This window comes from Ornithorhynchus anatinus, chromosome X1, assembly GCF_004115215.2.
Source record: "Ornithorhynchus anatinus isolate Pmale09 chromosome X1, mOrnAna1.pri.v4, whole genome shotgun sequence".
In the NCBI taxonomy this organism is placed as follows: Eukaryota; Metazoa; Chordata; class Mammalia; order Monotremata; family Ornithorhynchidae; genus Ornithorhynchus; species Ornithorhynchus anatinus.
Window position 1 is genome coordinate 78,003,911 of NC_041749.1, and position 24,483 is coordinate 78,028,393.

At 44.1% G+C, this 24,483-nt stretch overlaps 1 protein-coding gene and 1 non-coding gene across 4 annotated transcripts in view; one reads left to right on the top strand and one right to left on the bottom strand.

Annotated features, from left to right (window-relative positions):
• Window positions 1-444: 444 nt before the first annotated feature.
• On the top strand, window positions 445-582 carry LOC114806773. Its single transcript, XR_003754834.1, has one exon. It is a non-coding gene; the product is annotated as a small nucleolar RNA SNORA7 (small nucleolar RNA).
• A 3,931-nt stretch (window positions 583-4,513) lies between these two features.
• Window positions 4,514-24,483, bottom strand: part of FBLN2 (fibulin 2) — a 220,039-nt gene continuing 200,069 nt past the window's right edge. For all 3 annotated transcript variants that reach the window (XM_029050874.2, XM_029050875.2, XM_039910184.1), the window contains 8 exons: window positions 22,229-22,366; window positions 21,725-21,868; window positions 18,494-18,622; window positions 16,121-16,246; window positions 15,361-15,477; window positions 14,757-14,885; window positions 11,452-11,575; window positions 4,514-8,417 (listed from right to left, as the gene is read on the bottom strand). In XM_029050874.2, coding sequence (XP_028906707.1) covers window positions 8,060-8,417; window positions 11,452-11,575; window positions 14,757-14,885; window positions 15,361-15,477; window positions 16,121-16,246; window positions 18,494-18,622; window positions 21,725-21,868; window positions 22,229-22,366 — 1,265 coding nt within the window. In that variant the 3' untranslated portion in view covers window positions 4,514-8,059. The remainder of the gene's footprint in view (window positions 8,418-11,451; window positions 11,576-14,756; window positions 14,886-15,360; window positions 15,478-16,120; window positions 16,247-18,493; window positions 18,623-21,724; window positions 21,869-22,228; window positions 22,367-24,483) is intronic.

Here is a 24,483-nt window from a genome sequence, read left to right on the forward strand (position 1 = left end):
GTAATATGTGAAGGGAGAGGGAATTCCAGACCGGAATTCCTCACAAATCAGTGAGGTAAGTTAGGAGGAAGGGAGGTGATTGGGAGTTTTAAAGTTGATAGTAAGGAGTTTCTGTTGGATGCAAAGGTGGATGGGAAACGACTGGAGGTTTTTGAGGAGTGAGGAGAGGTGAACTGAATGGTTTCTTTTAGAAAAATGATCCAGGCAGAAGAGTGAGGTATGGACTGGAGTGGGGAAAGGCAGGAGGCAGGGAGGTCATGGACGAGGCCAATGCAGTAGTCAAGGCGGGATAGGATAAGTGCTTAGGTCAGTGAAGTATTAGCTGTTTGGATGGAGAGGAAAGGGTGTATTTTAGCGATCTTGTGAAGGTAGACCCAATAGGATTTGTTGACATTGAAAATGTGGGTTAAATGGGAGAGATTTGTTTGGGATAATGCTACGGTTCTCTTCTCAGGGTCGCACCTGGAGAGTTCCCAGTGCTCTACCAGTCACTACTACAGGAGGGAGAGTCAAGCAGAGGCATACTCATTGCATTTCTGGCTTGGGCAGTGGCTAGTGAGTGGAAGGCAATCTGCTACAGTCAAAACTCACCTGTGTTGGGCAGCAGCGGAACCTTGGAAGAAAGTCAAGGGCAGAGACTCGTTTACTGTATGGAAGGAGGCAGTGGTAAACCACTTCCATATTTTTACCAAGAAAACTCTATAGATAAGCTACCAGAACAATTGCAGATGAAGGTGGGGCATTCTGGGAGAGATGTGTCTTTGGAGTTGCTATGGGTCAGACACTACTCAACAGCATAAGACAACAACAACAACATTAAGGTTAAGGGCTTGGGAGATAGGGAGGATAGTGTTTACATAGATGACATGCAGATCTACATCTCTGCCCCTGTCCTCTCCCCCTCCCTTCAGTCTCGCATCTCCTCCTGCCTCCAGGATTGCTCCACTTGGTTGTCTGCCCGCCACCCAAAACTCAACATGAGCAAGACTGAGCTCCTCATCTTCTCTCCCAAGCCTGGTCCTCTCCCAGACTTCCCTATCACCGTGGATGGTACGACCATCCTTCCCGTCTCTCAGGCCCGCAACCTCGGTGTCATCTTTGACTCGTCTCTCTCGTTCACCCCACACATCCGATCTGTTATCAAGACCTGCCAGTCTCACCTTTACAATATTGCCAAGATCCACCCTTTCCTCTCCACCCAAATGGCTACCTTACTGCTACAGGCTCTTGTTATATCCCGGCTAGACTACTGTGTCAGCCTTCTCTCTGCTCTCCCTTCCTCCTCTCTCGCACCGCTCCAGTCTATTCTTCACTCCACTGCCCGGCTCATCTTCCTGTAGAAACGCTCAGGGCATGTCACTCCCCTTCTTAGACACCTCCAGTGGCTGCCTATCAACCTCCGCTCCAAACAAAAACTCCTCACTCTAGGCTTCAAGGCTCTCTATCACCTTGCCCCTTCCTACCTCTCCTCCATTCTCTCTTTCTACTGCCCACCCTGCACGCTCCGCTCCTCTCCCGCCCACTTCCTCACCATCCCTCGGTCTCGCCTATCCTGCTGTCGACCCCTGGGCCACGTCCTCCCGCGGTCCTGGAATGCCTTCCCTCCTCACCTCCGACAATCTAATTCTCTTCCCCTCTTCAAATCCCTACTTAAAGATCACCTCCTCCAAGAGGCCTTCCCAGACTGAGCTCCCCCCTTTTTCCCTCTGCTCCCTCTACCCCCCTTTCACCTCTCCACAGCTAAACCCTCTTCTCCCCCCCTTCCCTCTCCTCCTCCCCCTCTCCCGCCCCACCCCCTCAGCACTGTACCCCTTCGCTCAACTGTATATATCTTCATCACCCTATTTATTTTGTTTATTTTGTTTAATGAGATGTACTTCACCCTGATTCTATTTAGTTGCCATTGTTTTTATGAGATGTTCTTCCCCTTGACTCTATTTATTGCCATTGTTCTTGTCTGCCTGTCTCCCCCAATTAGACTGTAAACTCGTCAAAGGGCAGGGACTGTCTCTATCTGTTGCCCACTTGTACATTCCAAGCGCTTAGTACAGTGCTCAGCTCATAGTAAGCGCTCAATAAATACTATTGAATGTTTAGTGTTGTTGTCTTCAGTGATAGGAAAGATGGGGGAGGACAGGGTTTGAGCGGGTAGATGAGGAGTTCTGTCTTAGACATGTTAAGTTTGAGGAGTTGGTGGGACAGCCACATAAAGATATCCCGAAGGCAGGAGGAAATGCGAAACTGCAGAGGAGAGAGGTCAGGGCCTACTATGTGCAGAGCACTGTACTAAGCGCATGGGAGCATACAGTATAGGAAACAGACACAGTCCATTTCTCTGAAGGGACCCAATAAATGCCCATTTGTCTTTCACTGAAAGTTGGGGAAGCTGAATGGCGAGATCTGTAAGCAAGCTCTCTGGTCCACCAAAATAGAAAAAAAAAGAACTGAACTGAGAATCAGAGCTGTGGAGTTAATCAATAAATCAATGTTATTTATTGAGCGTGTACTGGGAGCAGATCACTATACTAAGGGCTTGGGCTTGGGAAAGTACAGTACAGCTGAGTTGGTAGGCATGCTTCCTGTGAGCTTACCAGAAGGACTGCAGTGAGCTTACAGTCTACAGGGAGCTTACAGTCCACAACACTCCCCATCTTCAAAGCCCTACTAAAACCGTATCTCCTCCAAGAGGCCTATCCTAACCCCTCATTTCTCTATCCTGTTTGTCCTCCCTTCTGCATCACCTATACACTTGAGTCTGTACTCCTGTAAGCACTTTGATATTCATCCTTCCCCCAGCCCCACAGCACTTATGTAGATATCCATCTGTAATTTATCTTAATGTCTGTCTCCCTTTCTAGTCCATAAGCTCCTTGTAGGCAGGAATCGTGTCTACCAATTCCATTGTATTGTGCTCTCCCAAGTGCTTAGGACAGTGCTCTGCACATAATAAACACTCGGCAAATACCACTAATTGATCGATCAACTCTATTGTCTACTGACAAGAAAGACTTTCCATTTGACCTCCATGGACCTCAGTTTCCTCATACGTAAAATGGAAAGAATATTTCCTGCTTGTCCATACTGCACAACAGGTCTAGAATCTGCTCTTTCTCATCTTCCAAACGGCTCCTGTGTTGGTCCAACCACTTGTCTTATCCCACCTAAACTACTGCATCAGCCTCCTCACTGACCCCCCTGCCTTTAGCCTCTCCCCACTCCAATCCATACTTTACCCAGTTCATTTTTGTAAAATATATTCTGAGCACACCTCTCCATTATGCAAAAACCTCCAATAGTTGCCCATCTAACTCTACATCAAGCAGCAACTCCTCACTGTCGGCTTCAAGGTACTCAATCAGCTCTCTCTGTCCTTTTCATCAATCAGTGGCATTTATGAGCACTTGCTGCTTTCCGAGCACTGTAGTAAGGACTTACCTTATCCTCACTCCTCTCCCACTATAACCCCACCTGCATATTTGACTCTTCTAATACCGATCTACTCTCTGTACTCCCTCGATCTCACCTCCCTAGACTTTGACCTCTTGCTCACATCTTCCCTCCTGCCAGGAACTTGCTTTCCCTTCATATCCGACAGACAGCCATCCTCCTTCTCTGCAAAGCCCTTCTTAAAATCATCTCCTCCAGGAAACCTTTCCTGATTAACCTCATCTCCCCATCCTGTTCCTTCTCCCTTCTATATGTCCTTTGCACTTGGGTCTACACCCACTAAACACTTTGATACTCACCCTACCCCCATCCCCACAGCACTTTTTGCATATCTTTGTACTCTGTTGCTTCCCAATCTATAATTCATGTTACTGTCTCCTCCACTAGACTGTAAACTCATTGTGGGCAGGGAACAGGTCTACCCACTCTGTTATATTACACTCTTCCAAGTGCTTAGTACAGTGCTCTGCACACAGAGTCAGTAAGGACAAAGAAATAAAATATTAAGGAGGAAAATAAAATAGTGACTGCTTTTGTCTAAATAATATTTGTACCCTTTTCTTGTCTCAACATTCTAGGCAAATCTAGTAAAAAAATCTGTGAGGATAAATCAAATAATCAGTGAGAAGGCATTTTTGAGTGTTTGGGAAGCAAAGTGCCGTAGAAATACAATTTTGCATTCTCTTCTTTGGGGGCCTTTACAGACTTGATGCTGCTAAGAGCCAGTGCCATGGGACTCTGAGGGCTGGAATTTTATTTGCCTTTTCTTAGTGAAAGATACAATACATGGAAAACAAAACTTCTCTCCCCTTTCCTCAGGCTTTTCTGGGTGCATTCTGAAGCACGAAAATCAAGGCAAATTTCTCCATGCGTGGCTCTCATCCCACCCTTCCCAGATTAGGATTGAATAATTAGGATTACAGTAGTTCCTTTGGAGTGGTAATCTATCAAATGCCATTTAATTGGAATTGATTGAAGCAAAAGTTGGTAATGTGCTTCCGTACTTAATTCATGGGAAAATTACCCATCTAAAGACCTTCCCTCATTTAGAAAATAAAAAGCAGAGTATTTCCATAGTGGTGTAATTTATTTAGAAACAGTTTACACAAAATGGAATTGGTAACAGGCATTTTGTTTTCAGATGCTCACAAAAAGCTATTAATATCTGGCCTGGCCCAAGGAAGTCAGATGTGGTTGCAAACATGGTATTTAGATTAGCAATGTCAGCAAGGGGAAGGAGAAAAGAGGGGGAAAGAAATTCATGCTGAACCACCAAGTGACTCATCTTCATCCCATCAACCCAGTTTAGGAAGCCCAGAAGGGACGGTGATGATGAAGAGGGGAGAAAAGATGAAAGTCACTGATCAGAATTTGGGAAGTGATATTTTGCTGAGCATCACAGGTTGACAAGCCCCTCTCAGTGACATCTCTCCCTTCCCCCAGGGACCAAATAGACAGATGCTCAGACCAAGATTGAAGGCATAGGGTCTGATGATCAAGTATCAAAATAGCTCCTTCTTGCTAGCCCTTTTCCCGAAGTTTCTTCCCTGCTTTGCAGGAAAAATCAATCCGTTTTGTGAACTGCTGGAGACTAACAGAATGATTGACTGTGGTCTCTTTTAGCCTGCTGAAGGCCTTCCGGCAGCAAATCACTTGTCTATTAATTCTCTGACAGCACCGGGTGCTGGAGCTGGAATGGCATTTACTCGCAATCAAATCCTAATGCTGATGGAGATCTTTTGGATTTCAGTGATTTCTGATGGGCCTAAACTGAGGTCTCTGTTGAATGTGCCTATCATGGGACAGGGATGAAAGCAGTGGGTGGGGGTGGGAGGGCAGATGGGGGAAGGGAAGACTTGTGACTGTTTTACTTCTTGAACAATCTTGCTAATCGTAGGGCTATAGATATATACCCTCAGTTCTCTTACAATGGAGGAGTTCCAGTCATCAAGAAAACTCATGCCAAAGCACACAAGTCCTAACTGACACTGTGCACATGTGTACAACCTTTTCTTCCAGCATCATGTCATGTTCTTTCCAGATAGATGCATGCCACCAGAAGGATGTTCCTCAATGCTCTAACAATGTTTGATTCAAATCCCACAGTTAAAAGACAGGTTTATGGAAAATTGAGTGTACATTTGTATTTTTTAGCTGGTTGCTAATTTGTTGAAATGGCAGAGCTGAGGTCCCATTTTCGAATATGACTTTAGGGGACAGTAGGTCAGGCATTTATAATGAATAGTGCTAAAACCACCCACTCGCTCTCATTTCTAAATATGAATACACTGGCTTATCACCAAGCCTGGAAATGGTGTCTGAAAGACAAGTTTCATTCCCTCTGAGGGCAGAACTCTTTGATGGTGAGCACATCATGCAAACACAACAAACCCACATTTTTCGAGCCGGCAACCTCTAGGCCCCAAATGCCACGGCTTAGCTTGTCTATTACTTATTTTTACACTGCAATGCGTATTGGAGAGAATGGAGCTGATTACAGGATGTAGCATGGATTGCTCTATTGGCAATTCAGAATTAATCAGGGAAAGATTATGACAAATGAGGAATCTCTGGCAGAAAAGGCCTAGTTGCCATACACAATGCTTAGTGAAAATGTGTGGTCCTGGAGCAGCTTCCAAAAGGGGAAATAAAGCACTGAGAAGTTCTCCTACTTGTTGTTGCATCCTACCTATCATGTCATATCACCACATCAACCACATCTGACTCTCAGCTCTGGACCACTTCCAGTTTCTTATGGAACATGAGAAAATCCAGCTTGAAATGTAGGTTGTGCTACTAGAAAATGACATCAGACAAACTGCCTATTTAATGTATTCCCCTGAGCCATTAAGATTGCATTCCTCAGATCATTTTCCTCAAAAAAGAAGACACTCCCTTTTGATCATTTCATACAAAAGAATAATAAGGATATTACAATGCGAAGTCTCATTCGCTTAGTCTATCTGCATGCTGTATTTGTAAATTTGGCAGAAGCATTTGCAGGCCATTCTTAACATCAAATGGTAAAGCAGTTTGACAAAGAAATCCTGGAATGCACTTAGTCCACCAACATGGAAGCATAGCATAGCTTCTCGTGGTGGGATATGTGAAGAGAATGGTGCAGGACACCCAAGCAGCTGTTCTATGGTGAAGTGGAGGGACTGTAAGAGGAACAGAAACAGATGTTTTAAACTTTCAGGGAACCATCCCCTCAGGCACAGTGGGATAAGGGGCACCACTGGGAAGCAAAAGCAGAGGTGGAAGAGCCTGGAGAGCGATAATCAGGGAAGGGCTAGCTCTTGCGGAGCAAAGGCCTCAGGAAGATCATGAAAGCAAGAGGCAAAATTGAATACAACTTTGGGGCCTGCAAATAACAATGAAGTAGCAAAGAATGAATGTTACATGTACACAGTGTGTAAGCTACTCTTGGTTGTTCCAGCCACACCTCGACATATGGATGAAATTTTACTGTCAGTAGTGACATATTCAAATATGAAGGACAGCTGTATATATATATATATATATACACAGTGGTCAATATAATGGTTCCATCTTTGGTATATGTTTAAGTATTATAATACATCCATTTGTGGCAGGAAATACCTGGATAGAATGCATCTGTGGAATGAGAAGCTTAGCCACACCAGGGCCAACTGCTACAAAAACACCCCACTGTCCATTTCTAACGGGAAGTGAAACACACTCCTCTGATTTTCCTCTTGTTGGGCTATATCACAGTAGAAAAAGAGAAACAGAATCAAGCTTTCACGTGAGGTGAGCCACTGCGGTGCCAATCTTGAAGTACGGGAAGAGTATCGACGCACCAGATCAATGGGCAAACAAAATTCCTCATTTTGGTACAATGAGGAATTGTTCAGAGTTTTTCTTTTAATTTATCATCCTCCCAAACCTAATTCCTTTCAAAACTGACTGCCTGACTTTAAAGGGCAAGATCCTGCAGGGGGGGAGGTGCATGTGTATGTACCCACCTGAAAAATCAGTTTCAAAAATCATTTGGCTTCCAAAATTCTATTGAGCTGCAAATTAACACTGACTTGAATCATATTTCCCACTGCTCTGCTATTTCACATTCTTCTCCTGCACTCCCACCCTCCCATCTGCCAAAGCTCAAAGAACACCAGAATTTCCCTGCTATAATCTAATCGCAGGCCAGCACATTTAGAGCTCTCCCCAGTCAGAGAATTTCTCAGAAAACCCACACAATACTGTGTGATTTCTCTTGGGTACTGGGCATATATGAACCAGTGCTTATTTTCATGGCTTGGGTACACTCTCACTCTCAAATCAGAATGGTTTTTGAAGACAACTGATTTTTAAAGACTTAGAACTTTGGCTACAAATCTGCCTATTTCTCTTTCAACACCAGCACCATTGTAACTCTTCACTCACGTGAGGTCCAAAAAAGAAAATTAAAGAAGAAATGAGTCGGTAAAAATTAAGTTAATTTAAAAGAAAATAATGATTGAAGCAATGAAAGAAAAATAATAGAGATGCTGAATACAGTAAATATCACTTCTACAGTAATAAGCTTTGGAGGGGGTGGGGATGAATAAAGAGCACAGAACAGCCAACCCCAATGTCCCCACGTGCCTCAGAAAGCATGGGCTGTGATGAAGATGTAAATTTTGGCCAGGAAAGTGGTGTAGCTCCCTTGACGCCAGAGTTTCATTTCAACATCTAATAAAAAGTCTTTGGGCTCCTTGACAGGCCGTTGGAGATAGACCACACCGGTGTAGGAGTTGAGCTTTCGGGTACTGAAGTAACTTTCCTCATTTCCTTTGGTGATGGTCAGGATGATGTTATCACCTGCATAAGCAGGAGATGGACCTATGCGAAAAATGTGAGCTGGGACAACAATGTTGGTCTGAAAGTTGAGCTGATAATATGTAATCCGCACCGGGGTGTTCTGGCAATCCAGATAGTTGTAGCAACTGCTCCTTTCACACCTCCTGAGAAAAGGGAATGAGAAACCATGACGTGTTGATGACAAGATCTGAACCAGTCAGAGTCACCCAAAACCCATTTCATGTGTGACCTGAACCAGCCATTCACCCAAAACCCATTTTTATGTGTGAGGCCGATGAGGAAACAGAACCCTGGAAATTTCAACTGAGCCATTAACAGCTGCTGGCTTTCATTTCACAGACTCCCCCCTTCAGGAGAAGATAATGTCACTGGGAGAGGCTCCTCATGGGGAAAAGACACAGATAGGTAAACTGCTGTGGGAAGGAACCAGAAAGGGACAGAGTATTGTTCTGAGCTCACTACTAGTCATTAGGTATCTGCAAAGTCTTGATGATCAGGGCTGAGGTTCTCCTTTTGGAATTGTGTCAGTATCCAAAACAAGCCACTATTCTTCTTCCCCTCTGAGTGAACATTCAATTCATACCCAGGGCAACTGCACAAAGTGGTGCTTTGGCAATAGGCTTTCCTTTTTACTGGTATTTGTGAAGTGCTTACTATGTGTCAAGCACTGTTTAAAGTGTTGGTGTAGATACAGGTTACTTGGGTCGGACATTCCCTGTCCAACACATGGCTTACAGTCTAAGTAGGAGGGAAAACAGGTTTTGAATCTCCACTTTACAATTGAGGAAACTGAGGCACTGAAAAGTCAAGTGACTTGCCCAAGGTCACTCAGCAGGCAAATGGCAGAGGCAGGATTAGAAGCCAGGTCCTCTGGCTTCCGGGTCTGTGTTCTTCCCATTAAGCCCCACTGCTTTCCCCATAGTTGCACATAGATAAACTTTCCACCTGAATCCTTCCCGTGTGAATTTTTCACCAATTCCTGAGCTGTTCCAAGACAAACTGTATGTGTGTAAATATAAAATGCATACAGTCTAAATACATGTAATATTTAGATCCATAGAAACACAATCACAGTAGCTCTATGAACATTCATATGTTATTATTCATTTGTTGAAGCAGCATGGCCTAGTGGAAAGAGCACGGGCCTGGGAGTTAGAAGGAACTGAGTTCTAATGCCGGCTCAGCCACGTGCCTGATGTGTGACCTTGGGTAAGTCACTTAACTTCTCTGTGCCTCAGTTACCTCATCTGTAAAATGGGGATTCAATACCAGTTCTCCCTCCTACTTAGATTGTGAGCCCCTTGTGGAACAAGGACTGTGTCTTATCTGATTATCTTGTACCTTCCCCAGTGCTTAGAACAATGAATAAGTGCTCAACAAATACCACTATAAAATTTACTTTACTCACTCCTGAAACATATGCCTCTCCAGAAACGATATACAAATTACTGTATTAAAAAGGTAACTTTGAGCAGCAAAGGTCAATAAATACATAAAACTAGTTGAAACAAAATAATAATAATAATAATGATATTTGTTAAGTGCTTACTATGTGTCAAGCACTGTCCTAAGACCTGGGGTAGATATGAGATAATCAGATCCTACATGGAGTTCACACTCTAAATAGGAGAGAGCACAGGTATTGAATCCCTATGTTATAGATAAGGGAACTGAGGCACAGAGAAGTGGAGTGACTTGCCCAAGGTCACAAAGCAGCCAAGTGTTGGAGCCAGGATTAGAACCCAGGTCATCTGATGCCTAGGCCTGTGCTTTTTCCACTAACTGTGGAGAACTTAGCTAATACTTAATAAGAACTTAATAATTCTTTGCATGGCCTAGTGCCATGCAGGCAAGTGATAGAGCTGGGTTTAGAACCCAGAGTTCTTGACTCCTATATCTATGCTCTTTCACTTGTCTGCTGGGTGACCTTAGGCAAGTCACTTAACTTCTCTGGGCTTCAGTTTCCTCTCCCTAAAATGGGGATTGAATTCCTATTATCTCTCCCCCTTATTCATTCATTCAATCATATTTATTGAGCACTTACTATGTGCAGAGCACTGTACTAAGTGCTTGGGAGAGTACAATATAGCAATAAATGGACATATTCCCTGCCCACAATGAGCTTACAGTCTAGAGGCCTATGAGCCTTAGGGTGTGAGCCTCAAATAGGACAGGGACTGTGTCCAATCTGATCGTATTGCATCTATCCCAGGACTCAGTACAGTGTCTGGCACACAGTAATGTCTTAACTAATACCTCAATTATTATTATTAGCAAAAGCACTTTCACATCAATGATTCATTTAATCCTCACAACACATCCCTGTGAGGTTTAGCTTTCAGTCCTTCTTTATACTTAATCATCTGCATCTTTCTCAGTTTTTTGCCCATTTATCTTTTTCCCCTATTGGTTCTGGACTTTTTGGAGCTCCCTTTCCTAGCCACTCAAGGTTTTCCTGGCCCTCGGTGACTCTCATTGACCTTCTCAGCCCCTCTGGACTTCCTTTCTCAATCTGTTGGACAAGTAGAACCTCCTTAATTGGCCACTCTGAGCCCCTCTGCATATTTTCCTCAGAGCCTTGCCTTCAGAGGACTTGTTCACTTAGGATTCTTTCTCTCCTACTCACCTCCCTCAACCCCTTTCCTGCTTCCAGGAAAGGAGTAACCGAGGGGTCCTCATTTCTTAACATGGACTCATAGAACTGGAACACGCCTCAAGAGATCCTCTGGTACATGAGATCATCTGGTACACCTCCATGCAGACATCTAAACTAGGCCATCCAGGACAGAGTGTCCAATCTGTATTTAAAGACCTTCGAGCCTGAACCCTCCCCAACCTCCTTCAGTAGATAGCCCCTTCCTATGTTTTATACCCCTGATTGTCAAGAACTTCTTCCTCATGTCCAACCCAAATCTCTCCTGCTACAGGTATTTATACAGAAAATAAGATCAACAATTTTAACACAGAGAGGAAGTTTTGCTCAAAAATTGAGTTGGAATCTGAAAATGGCTTAAACCAGCAGCCAAAGAAGCTTGAGGAATGGCTGAAAAAAACCCTTCAGTAAATTAATTTCTTGAAAGGTTAGCTGGAGTGGCAAGATGGGACCGATGATGCTAACTGACCCAGAGGAAAGGTGGATTTTCTGGGTCTACCTGGCATGATGTGATGAAAACTTACATGTCAGAGACTTTTTTGTAGTTCTGAGGACATTCAAATAATAGGCATCGGAAGCTGCCTTGGATATTATGACAGGTCTCAGCTGTGGAGCAGTTGTGTGTACCCAGGGTGCACTCATCGAGATCTGAAGATAAAAACCAAGAGAAGGGAAATAAGCTATAAAAGGTCTGATTAGCTACAACTGCAACCCACACTCTAACCATTCCAGGGCAAGAGAAAACTAATAGATTTGGGGAAGAATGTTACTGTACTAGAACAATGAAAACAAATACACACTCACGTGACTCTTACAGTGTTAATCAACATGTGGGTAAACAATAAATGCTTGTTGACTGCTAGACACACAAGCACACACTCAAAAGCAATTTCCTTTTCAGCACCTCAGACTAAGGTAGGCAAATATGCTCATCTGAGATAGACAATTTTCAACCCCATTCATTTGTGCTACAGGAAAGAGAAAGCTCATATTCAGACCTCCTGCTGAACATAGATTAGGTACTCCTGGACACTACTTAATTTGTACTCTCCCAGTCTCCACCTGGATGAATTGCTTCCCAGCTATAAGGCTCAAATCAGAAAGGTGTGCATATGTGTTTGGGGGTGAGCAGAAGTGTTGAAGGAGCAGAAAGTCCTCTACTTCCTGGACCAAGTGGTTTCAAACTTTGCACTCTTCCCTCTTAATTGGAGTGAGACTTAAATTATATAAAGGAAGATAAGCACCAATAATTACTGGAGAGGAAAGACTGGGATTGTGTGTTCCCTCTTTGTGGCAGTTTGCATTTAGAGATCCGGGGGGTCCTGGAAATCCGTCCCCAGATGCTGGGACTGACCCTAGAAAATCCTGCCACAGACTAAGCACTGTTGCCAGCCAATGTAAAGGGTGTATATATTAAAGGGGAGATTGTGCATGGGAGGGAGAGAGAGGAATTATTCCTTTGTCCTACGTCAAACTGTGTGGTGGATGCTCAATATAGGTGGGAAGCTGAGCTAAAAATGTATTTTACCCAACTCAGTCCTAGCTCAATTCAATCTATTGGAGTTGAGTTGTTTGTAATTGGCAGACCTGATCGATCTGCTGACCTTTATCAAGCAGATCTCAGATTGCACAGACTAGAGCCAGCAGGATAGCAGGGCCAGCTTGCAGAAGTGAAGCAGGGGCCCTTCCTTCCTGGAACAAGCTCAGCTTGTTCCTCTGCATTGTGCAGACTATAGTTTCTCACAAAACTCTTTTGTGAGTGGAACACTATGTGGCTCTGACCATTGACCAACTAATTGTGCTGCCCTAGGGAATTTTTACAGATCAGGTGGAGTAGAAAGAATGGGAGGAAATTTGCTTCTCTGCAAATGCTATTAGTAATAAGAGGAGAGGGTCGAAGATGAGAAGAGGGCATGAATAGAGCTAGGTCTGTTTCTAAACATAATACGGCCTTCATTTTCCCCCAGGGCTTCACCAGGACGTGCGAGAAGTCATAAAATGAGAATATGATGGAAAGAAAAGTTTGCAAAGACTTTAACGGCAAAATTCCAATATGACATAAACCAGTCCCAATTTCCAGGAGGGAGGTGGCTCGTTTTCTTGCAGAGGTCCCTCCAGTCGACAGCAACAGTTCGTGTGAGAGTGAAACTAATGCAACAGGATGGGCTGCCTAGGGAGCAGTCATAGCTGAGGGACAGGACCAATAGCATCTGAAAGGGAAGGCTGATGAGGTTAGACTGTTTGAAAGGGGCGTGGGGGTTATAAGGCTCATTCACAACTTGAGCCCTACTCCTTCCTCATTAGTACTCTAAATTCTGCAGGCAGAGAGTTTTGTGACAGATCTGCCACAGTCCTGAGTGACAGGTGACAAAGAGCAAGAACTCTTTTTTTCACAAAGGGACTCATTCATTCATTCGTATTTATTGAGTGCTTACTATGTGCAGAACACTATACTAAGCGCTTGGAAAGTACAGTTGGGCAACAGATAGAGACAATCCCTACCCAACAAGGTGCTCCCAGTCTTGAAGGGGGAGACAGACAACAAAACAAAACAGGTAGACAGGCATCAATACCATCAAAACAGATAAATATAATTACAGATATATACATGTAATTAATAAAATAGAGTAATAAATATGTACAAATATACACAAATACTGTGGGGAGGGGAAGGGGGTAGAGCAGAGGGAGGGAGTAGGGATGATGGGGAGAGGAGGAGGAGCAAAGGAAAAAGGGGGGGCCCGGTCTGGGAAGGACTCCTGGAGGAGGTGAGCTCTCAGTAGGGCTTTGAAGAGGGGAAGAGAGCTAGCTATTCAAGGAGTACCAACCAGTCAAGACTTCAAACGTGGAACCTTTTATTTGGTTCACGAGTTCTAATCTCCTGGATCACACTCCTTCGGGCTTCAGGTTATTTCCACATTTGTATCAGGGTCAGTAGCAACAGCGTTTACTGTGCCTAGTGCCTGCAGAGTCTTGCCGTGGCACTTGAGGAAAATACCAAATAAGTAAAAGACACAATCCCTGCTTTTTTATGGTATTTATTGTTTACTCTGCATCAAACCCTGTTCTAAGCACTGGGGTAGATACAAGTTAATTAGGTTAGGCACAGTCCTTGTGCCTCATGGGGCTCACAGTCTAAGCAGGAAGGAGAATAGGCCCATGCTCTTTCTACTAGGCCCTGCTGCTTCTCATGTTTTTAAGCATCTCGCAACCTAACAGGGGAGACAGTAGACATACATTGATGAGAATACAGCAGTTAAGTAGTTGGTGTGACAAGAATTATTTAATAGCAAAAGCAATAAGTAGTGTGGTCTTGTGGAAAGAGCACGGGGCTGGAAGTCAGGGGGCCAGAGTTCTAATCCCAGTTCTGCTGCCTGCCTGCTGTGTGACCTAGGCCAAGTCACTTAACTTCTCTGTGCCTCAGTTTCCTTATCTGTAAAATGGGAATTCAATGATCTTTTCTCTCTCCTACTTAGACTGTGAGTTCCATGGAGGGTGGCAGGGGCTGTGTCCAGCCTGATTATCTTGTATTTACTATCTTGTATCAACATAGTAAGCAGTTAAAGAATACCACAATTATTATTATCCACCTTATAACATTAAGGAAGCAGAAAGCCTAAGGCAGTGATGTGACTGCACCCAAACCCAATTATAGGTATCACATTTGGGAACTAGAGAGGAATTCCATGTACCACTCTCGGGTGATTTTTACTTGTAGGAGTCTAAACTGTAAAACTGATGCTGCCCTGGGGGAGTTTAGTTGATGAGTCTCTTCACATGAACCTCCAGTGGAAATATTACCAGTCCTCCTCCTCCAGCTCTCACTTACCCCTGCAGGTTCTTCCATTGGCCATCATGGTGTAGCCCTGTTCAGGACAGGCACACTGGTAACTGCCGGGCACGTTCACACAGCGGAAAGTACAGAGCATGCCAGAGCTCTGGGCACACTCATCGATATCTGCAGGACAAGAGTCAGTGCCTTGTCACTTGGAGTCTGGAACAGGGCTGAAGCCCAGACACCTGCTTCAGATGCATAATTCCTCACCTCTTGCCCATGGTTACAGGTGCCAGTGTAAGAGGTGAGCATATCCCCAAGAGAGGAGAAGTATTGTCGCTGCCATTATATACTCCCAGAGATCTTCCCGGATACTAAATATACATCCACTAACCCCTGCCACCTCCCCCTCACTTAGCTATGGGACACCGCTGCTGCCTAGCCTAGTGCTCCGGATGAGATTGCTACAGTGAAAACTCCTTGAGTCCTTCTTTCAGAGGTATCTCAGGGACCTAATGCAGTGCTTTGTCTTGTATAGGGTAGTGTAGATACCACCATTTAGAGAGATTTGGACCCTCCTCTTTCCTTTATTTCCCCTCACTTCCACTGTCATAGTATCCCTCCCTGAACCCCATGCCATTTGAGGCACATTCTTTACCTTTACAAGCATGTCCATCCTCTGCCAGCTGGTAACCTTGTCTGCAGTAGCACTGGTAGGAACCATAGATGTTGGCACATTCCTGACTGCAGGGATTATTCTCACATTCATTCACATCTGCATGGAAGAGGACAATTAATGGAATATCATCACCTGGGTGCAGGAAGAACTCAGAGCTCAAGCCTTTCCAGTGGTGCCAACCAGTCATGTCCAGGATCAAAAAAAAAAATCCCGAGTTGGGCCCAGCAGTATCAGGCTTACACCTGTCAACTCCTGTCGAAATGGACAACCTTAATTGCCGGGGGTGAGAAGCTGGGTGGGGATGGGGTGGGGGGGGGGGTGGTGTTGTCAAGGTCAAAGAAAGATTCAGTCAGTTTTCCAGTGGAGCAGCAGCTGAATCTCTGTGACGGGGTTGGGTCCCTTTATGTGACGGTAACCAAAGCAAGATGGCTTTACTTGGTCAACAGCAAACACACAGAAAAGGGAATGATTGAGTCTGGAATAAGGCAGGGGGAGCACCCAGAGAAGGAGATAGAGAATGAGAGGAGGATCTGAGATACTGCTGGGGAGAAAAAATGAATCAACAACATTCCTTAGGTTGAAAGTATTCTCAGCTTTAGAGTAGAGCATAGGGGAGACTACCTTTTGGGCAAAATTATTCATTATTCCAAGTCTTGGGTCTGTAGATATTCCAGCCCAAGTGCCCAGTATTGCAGGTTGTGTTAGAAAAGAAAAGTGAAGAAAGCAAGCATCCAGGTACCTTCGCAGTGTTTCTCATCAAAGACCAACCGGAAACCATTGGAGCAGGAGCAGCGATAAGACCCAGGGGTGTTCTCACAGGTGTGTTGGCACAGGCGTCCTGGGTAATTCCAACATTCATTCATGTCTGTGAGCCAGACAAAGGGGAAAACACAATCTCAGTGAGATCTCGAGTTTCCAGGGAGCTAATCAGCAATAGGTACAGAGAAAGGGATCTTTTTTTTTCTCCCCAGGTCACATCTTCCCAACTACCTCCTCAGCAGCACTTTTGAACCACCTTCAGCTATGTACTCATAACCAGTACAGGACTTCTGTACTTAATAACTTACACACTCTATTTAAGCACTTACTCATTCACCTATCCATCTTTCCATTCCTTTCTTCCTCCTACCTGTAGTCATTCATTCATTCATTCATTCATTCAATAGTATTTATTGAGTGCTCACTATGTGCAGAGCACTGTACTAATTGCTTGGAACGTACAATTCAATTCAATGTGTCTCCCCCACTGGATTGCAAGTTCCTGGAGGGCAGGGATCATGTCTACTAAGTCTATTCTTCCAAGTGCTTAGTACAGTTTTCTGCACAGAGTAATACCCGATTAATTGATAGATTAATAGAGATAGAGGACATTGATTCCTCTAAACTGCAAAGGTGTATTTTGGCACAGAATTTGATTTTGACTACAGCATGCAGTGGAATTACTAGAATGTGTATCTGAGCAGCATGAATAATAATAATAACAATAATGATTGTGGTATTAGCAGCGTGGCTCAGTGGAAAGAGCCCGGGCTTGGGAGTCAGAGGTCATGGGTGCGAATTCCAGCTCTGCCACTTGTCAGCTGTGTGACTGTGGGCAAGTCACTTCACTTCTCGGTGCCTCAGTTATCTCATCTGGAAAATGGGGATTAAGACTGTGAGCCTCACGTGGGACAACCCAATTACCTTGTATCTACCCCAGCACTTAGAACAGTGCTCTGCACATAGTAAGCGCTTAACAAATACTATCATTATTATTAGTTACGTACTATGTCCCAAGCACTGTACTAAGCACTGAGGTAGATTCAAGATTATCAAGTCAGACCCAATTCCTTTCCCATATGGGGCTCAATATATGTAGAAAAGAGAACTGATATTTCATCCTCAATTTAAAGATGAGGAAATACACACAGAGAAGTGACTTGCCTAAGGTCATCCAGCCGAATTCTTCTCTGAGCCTTCCTTTCCCAGCTCAGGTTTCCTCAGCATGTCTAAGATAAAGTAAATGTGTGCCTTGGGAGGGCAGGTACTTCCAGGGTCACCAGTGGAGATGATATCTCCCAGAATCCTAAACTTCCACTTTGACTCTATAAATTCCCCTTCCCTGCCTAGCTCAAGCCACTTGGAAGTAATCCATGAAGAACACTATTTCTGGTGTCTTCCAGTGGTGTGAGCAGGTTCCCAGTTACATAGTGGATCTTCTAGTTCACTCGGTGTAAATAAAAATTAGAGGGAACACGGAGAAATAGATGAGAGCCTTGGGAAGTAGTAGTAATAGTATTTATTATACAATTACTGTGTAAAGAGCCCTGTATTAAGCTCCAGGAGAAAATACAGATGTGAGAATTATGCATGATTCCTATCCCTTTGGGGGGCTTGGAGATGAGTTTGAGTTGTGCTCAAACAGGACCAAGGATCATGAGCTTTGTCATCATCTGTTCTGAGAAAGGGTCCTACTACTACTAATAATGGTATTTGTTCAGCACTTACTGGGACCGCTTGCACTGGGGTGAATACAAGCAAATTGGGATGGACACATTCCCTGTCCCACGTGGGGCTCATGGTCTTAATCCCCATTTTAGAGATGAGGTAACTGAGACACAGAGAAGTTAAGTGACTTGCCCAAGGTCACACAGCAGACAAGTGGCAGAGCAGGGATTAGCACCCAAGACCTTCTGACTCCCAGGCCCATACTCTATCCACTAGACCATGCTGCTTCTCTGGGAACTACGAGCACCTACTACGAGCACCTACTAAGAGCAATGCACTGTACTAAGCACTGGGACAAGTACAACAGAAGCACAAGAAACATTCCCTGCCCACAAGGTGCTTACTCTCTACTAGGGGAAATAGACATAAAATTATTTATAAACACTGCAAAAAATTATTAAGCAGGGAGCAAGTTAATAACCTCCAGTATGGGGCAAACCCAATCAATAAGCTTCAACTGAATTAAATCAGTGATATCTGCACAAGAGCTCATAATTGGGACATGAAGAATGAAAACCCATTTTCTGGTAGCTCTGTTTCTTCTTTTGCAACTGGTGCTGTAGATATAATAACCACCATCTAAGCAAGAGGTCGAGAATCATCTTCCCAGGGGGGTCTTACATACCGATACACGCCCTGTTAAATGCGTCATACTGGTAGCCAATCTTGCAGTCGCAGCGGTATGTCCCAGGGAGGTTGTGGCAACTCTGCCCCTCTCCACAGCGGTGGACACCGGTCTCACATTCATCTACATCTGGAGAAGGAAATGGAATTACTTTATTGTAGAAGCAGAATTGACTCAAAACAGATAGAGTGATTCAAAGTCCCAATCCCCGGTCAACCTTCAAAATTGTTCAAAGTTGATGATGGAGCGGAGGGACACCTCCTCTTCCTTCTCCAGTCTATTACTGGATAACAGTTTCCTCTGAGCGGATTCCCAGAAAGTCCAATCAAAGGGGATCAAAAACATATCACCAGATACACCATACAGATGAGTCCAACAGCACATTGCCTTAGAATGTCAACTTTGGAGGACCTGGACTGGAGGTGTTCGGACAGCATGTTGTGAGTGCTCGAAAATAACTGGCCCTCAAATGGGTTGGCAGCTGGGTGTAGGCACATTAAATCTGAGGCAGTTATAGATTCTTTGGTGTATCTATTCCTTCTTTCGATTAATGAAACCTCTCTGCCTCAGTCCTCGTTCTAACTTCTCATTCTTCTAACACCCACCCTCCCCTTCCAGTGGACAGCAGCACTTGGCCCTTGAACCTCCTTCTCATTCTCTCTGCCTCCAGATCTGCTGGCAGGCAGCCATGTTTTCTTTGCTGGTTTTGGGATGGCCATTCACCCAACTTATCACCAGAGTGCCAATCTATGGCTCCATCATACCAATTTTTCACAGGAAGAAGCAGAGGAAGAATGAATCATGGTCTAGCTCAGGGTGATCCAGTGGCAGAGCTTCCAAAACCCACTAGATAGCTCCAGAGTTAAAATGTTTCCTGCCAACAACCTACAATGTTTTGGTGACGGTCAATCTAAAACCAGGCACACACCAAGTCACTCATTTACCCCGACGGTCCCTCTCAAAGGGAAAGTCATCAATCAATCACATTTATTGAGCACTTACTGTGTGCAGAGCACTGTATTAAGTGCTTGAGAGTACGATATGACAATTTAACAGATGGTAGACATGTTTCTTGCCCACAGTGAGTTTATAGTCTAGAAGGGATTGTAAGCGCATCACCTGAGGGCATCATCTGAAACGGGGCCAATTGGAGGTGGGAGGGTAAAGAAAAGGAGGAGGGGGCTAGAGGAAGTCAATCTTTTCCTGGAAATGTTCTACCTTTAAGGAAAGGCATTTTGAAGAAGGAAATGGGTTTAATGTTTGGTTGTGCCAAAAGAGCTGCTGTTTTGGGGTAATTTCCATGCTAAAACCAGAGGGCTAATTTAGAGCTTGGGTACGTATTTTGCTAAAGCTGAACTGCCTCACTTGGTGACCTACTGCTACTCCATAACTGATGAAAAGCTGGTTATAATCAATATCCTCTAGGGTCTGGGTGAAAAGAGTGAGTGGTGATAGCATCCTGTGACACAGGGTGAGGAGGAAGAAAAAATCTCTCCTAATTCTCAGCAACATATATATTTCCATTACCCTATTTATTTTGTTAATGAATTGTACATTGCCTTGATTCTATTCAGTTGCCATTGTTTTTACGAGATGTTCTTCCCCTTGACTCTATTTATTGCCATTGTTCTCGTCTGTCCGTCTCCCCCGATTAGACTGTAAGCCCGTCAAACGGCAGGGACTGTCTCTATCTGTTGCTGACTTGTTCATTCCAAGCACTTAGTACAGTGCTCTGCACATAGTAAGCGCTCAATAAATACTATTGAACCAGCCCTGGGGAAATGTGACTGGCTAACAGGACCCCTGATGATTCCCCTGACAGGGTCCTAGACACAATTTCAGGAGTTAGTTCTTGGGGCCACACTCACAGGCCCCCAAGAATTATCCCTTAGCTAGGTAAGGAAAATCCAAGGTCTTAAGGACCCAGAGGACACCTCTGAGTGTTGGAGCTCTCTTACAAGTGGCTTTGGGGGTTCTCTCAATCAATCATATTTATTGATGTTACTTATGAGAAGTATCACGGCTTAGTGGAAACAGCACAAGGCTGAGAGTCAGAAGGACATGGGTTCTATTTCCCAGCTCTGCCACTTGTCTGCTGTGTAACCTTGGGCAAATCACCTAACGTCTCTGTGCCTCGGTTACCTCATCTATAAAATGGGGATTAAGACTGAGAGCCCAATGTGGGACAGGGACTGCATCCAACTTGATTAACTTGTAGCTACTCCAGTGCTTAGAACAGTGCCTAGCAAATAGTAAGCACTTATTGAGTGCTTACCATGTGCAGAGCACTGTTTTAAGTGTACAGAGAGTACAATATAACAGAGTAGGCAGACACATTCCCCACCCACCGTGAGCTTACACTCCAGAGGGGAAGACAGATATTAATATAAATAAATTACTGATATGTACATAAGTGCTGAAATGACCCCTAAACTACCATAGCTTGCTGATAGAATTCTAGCCGGACTCCATTTTCTTGGCCCAACCCAAATCAACTTGGACTCAGTTCTGTTCGTGGTCTGCTCCACCAGAGCCCTGGGACCCTGGTGTCTGAGGAACCTAAAGCTTCTATCCTCCATTTGTTTGGCTGCTCCCCAATGCTATGCCAATAAGGCCCCCTGGCACCTCAGACCTAAACCCCAATTGCAAGCCCAATGCAAACTGAATCAGATTTGGAAGGGAGGGTTCAACCCAGTCCAACCCATAGACTTGGGTAACTTTACAACTTTCTGACCCAGAATCTTAAACTGGAGAAAAATCACATACACTCAGTTCTGCCATAATGTGTGTTTTCACTCTTTGCTTTGGCTAGAATGCAATGGCAGAATTCATAAACTTTCTTCTGACAGCATTAGACTGTCTGGACACAGCACGGTGTGATGTTGGAAGAATGCAACCCCTACATTATAGAAGAATCAAGTATATTTCCATATCCTCCAGCTCAGAGGGAGTAACACATCCTGGTAATTACAATTTTCTTCGAATGTACCTTCAGCTGGATTCTCCTCTCTAGGCATGGTGTATGTGTTCCGAGTAGGTGGTGGGAAAGCCTCTTGCATAACCCTCTACCTGGAATATCCAGCTATTTCAGGCTAATGTGTATTTTGGGGGCCAGAATCATTGGACTTCTTTGTCCAATATTAGATATCTCAAAAACTGCTTTGGATCTGAAATCACTTCCCACTTTTCTGCCAATGTCTCTCTCACCAGGTGCATAGGTCCAACCCTTACCAACACATTTGGTTCCATCCTCACTAGAATGATAACCTCTGGTACACAGCAGCTGATTTTTCTGACACGTGTAAGATCCTACTGTGTTGATGCAGTTGAATCCTGGCTTACATGGCTCTGGCAGGGAGGTGCACTCGTTAATATCTGAAGAAGAAAAATCAGCGTATCAGTCTTGAGGCTCTGAAATATAATTGCTCCTTCTCTCCCAGCTGTCACTCCTTTACCATTTCTCTGATTTTAATTTATCCAGCAGTACATTTAGTGTGAAAGAGAATCTGTTTCCTTTGCAGTTTCAAACTAGACCGCTTGCAAATTTAATTTATTCACTTTCTCCCTCCCTCCTGCCCCCTGGCCCCCCAAAAGAAGGAGCAGGAGTATTTAGAGAACACTCTCCCAGCTATTTTAGGTTCATTAAACATGATGAATGTATATTCTGGGAATGGAATCAGTGGTCTGATGAGGCCTTTGTAGACATGATGTATTTATTGCTGTCGTCACACTTACCAACACAATTGCCCTCAGGGTCTTGTAAAAATCCATCCATACACCGCTGCTTAGATTCACAGTAGAATGAACCTTTTGTATTCTGACACACAAAGTTGACTTTGCAACTATGCGTTCCACTTGTGCATTCATCAATATCTATTAATGAGGAAGCAAGCAATTTGTCACTCATTTAACTGCATTTTTCATCTAGCTCATGGATGGAAATAAGCACAAGAAAGGCCTCAACAGGAAATTAGCTCTTTAGCAAGGCTGGTAGACTCTACATCAAGAAGTGGTATCATAACCCAACTATTCTATCCAGGCAAAATTTTAATGTGTTAGGCAGAGTCCCATCCAGAGCAATTATAATTATTATGATTAATTGTTAAATGTCTAAAAGTGTAGATGCCATTCTCTACTTGGGAGGCATACACACACACACACACACACACACACACACACACACACACACAAACACAAAAGCATGCATACACACCCCCAATCCCTCCTCTGTGCCAACCCTAGAACTTTTAAGCAATCATTAAATGGTAATTACTGAGTGCTTACTGTGTGCAGAGCACTGTACTAGGTACTTGGGAGAGTACAATACAACAGAGCTGAGAGACTCGTTCTCTGCCCACAAGGAGCTTACGGTCTAATGACTCCTTGAAGGACAAGATACAGGGCTGCCAGCACACTGGGATATCAGCTGTGAATTGTGAGGATTCCCAGGGAAATCATGAGGCAGGCACTGGGAAACCTACATCATGATCTGCTGCTTTTTGTCCACAAGCCCCAAAATTGCCATTTTCAAGGCAAACTGTGGAATTACAATAAGAAACCCAGTCCCCTTATCACTGGTGGAAAATGAGGCTTGTATCACAAGGGCACTAAGCAGCAGGAAATGTCTGCTTATTTTTAAAAACTCTTTTTCTAATTGCTATACTGCTCTCTTCTAGGTAATAATTTTGGTATTTGTTAAGTGCTTACTATGTGCCAAGCACTGCTCTAAGTGCTTGGTAGATATAAGGTAATCAGGTTGTCCCACGTGGGGCTCACAGTCTTAATCCCCATTTTCCAGATGAGGGAATTGAGGCACAGAGAAGTTAAGTGACTTGCCCAAAGTCACACAGCTGATAAGTGGCAGAGCCTGGATTAGAACCCACAACCTCTGACTCCCAAGCTTGTGCTCTTTCCACTGAGCCATGCTGCTTTGAGATGCAACCAAGATTCAGCTCCTTGCCAAAAGGTACTTGAATATCTTATCTATCACAGGCAAACTGCTCATCCAGGAGGCCTTCCCAGACTAGGCCCCCCTTTTCCTCTGCTCCCCCACCCCATCACCCCAACTCACTACCTTTGCTCTACCCCCCACCCCACCCCACCCCACCTGTGTATATGTACATATTTAAAATTCTATTTCTTTATATTAATGATGTGTATATCTATCATTCTATTTATTTATATTGATGCCTGTTTACTTGTTTTGATGTCTGTCTCCCACCTTCTAGACTGGGAGCCCGTGGTGGGCAGGGATGGTCTCTATTTGTTGCTGAATTGTACTTCCCAAGTGCTTAATACAATGCACTCGGCACACAGTAAGCGCTCAATAAATACGATTGAATGAATGAAAAAAAGAGGAAGGAAGTCAAGACATTCTGGTACTCATCTAGTTTCGTTATGTAAGCTTCCTGATCAGCCTGGTCATTCAGATTATTGACAACTGATGTTCAAGGATCCAACAGTTCTGTTCTCCTTTGCTCTACCTTGCTGTCAGCCCACCAGAAATCTGGGAACTGTGCTATGGTCTCCCAGGTTTGCAATGGGATGTTGAAACAGAGCAGAGGGAGGAGGGAAAAGGCCTGAGATGTCAGTTAACTTGGTATGCCGATGTACGGGTTTCCGGCACAGGTCTAAAGTGGGACTAGTGGTTTGGGTCTCCTCTAATGCTTGCTGCAATCGTATAGACCAGTCACCACAAGTGTTAATAAGGTCCTGGGTGTCAAATGTGTCCCATGTTGAATAGCAATTAGTGTGGAAATTCTTACTGAAAGATTCAGTTAGGAAAAATACCCTGGCCTGGTATAGGCACAATAAAATGTCATCTGAAATTGGAATAACTTAGGTTAAGTCTATAAAATGAATTGGAGATTTGGCAGTTATTGAGTTAAATTGGCAACAGAGAAACCAACGAAGACATTGCAGTCAGATAATTCAAATCCAAAAATCCACTGTGGCTCACTGAACTCATCTAATTGTACTGAGAATTGTCA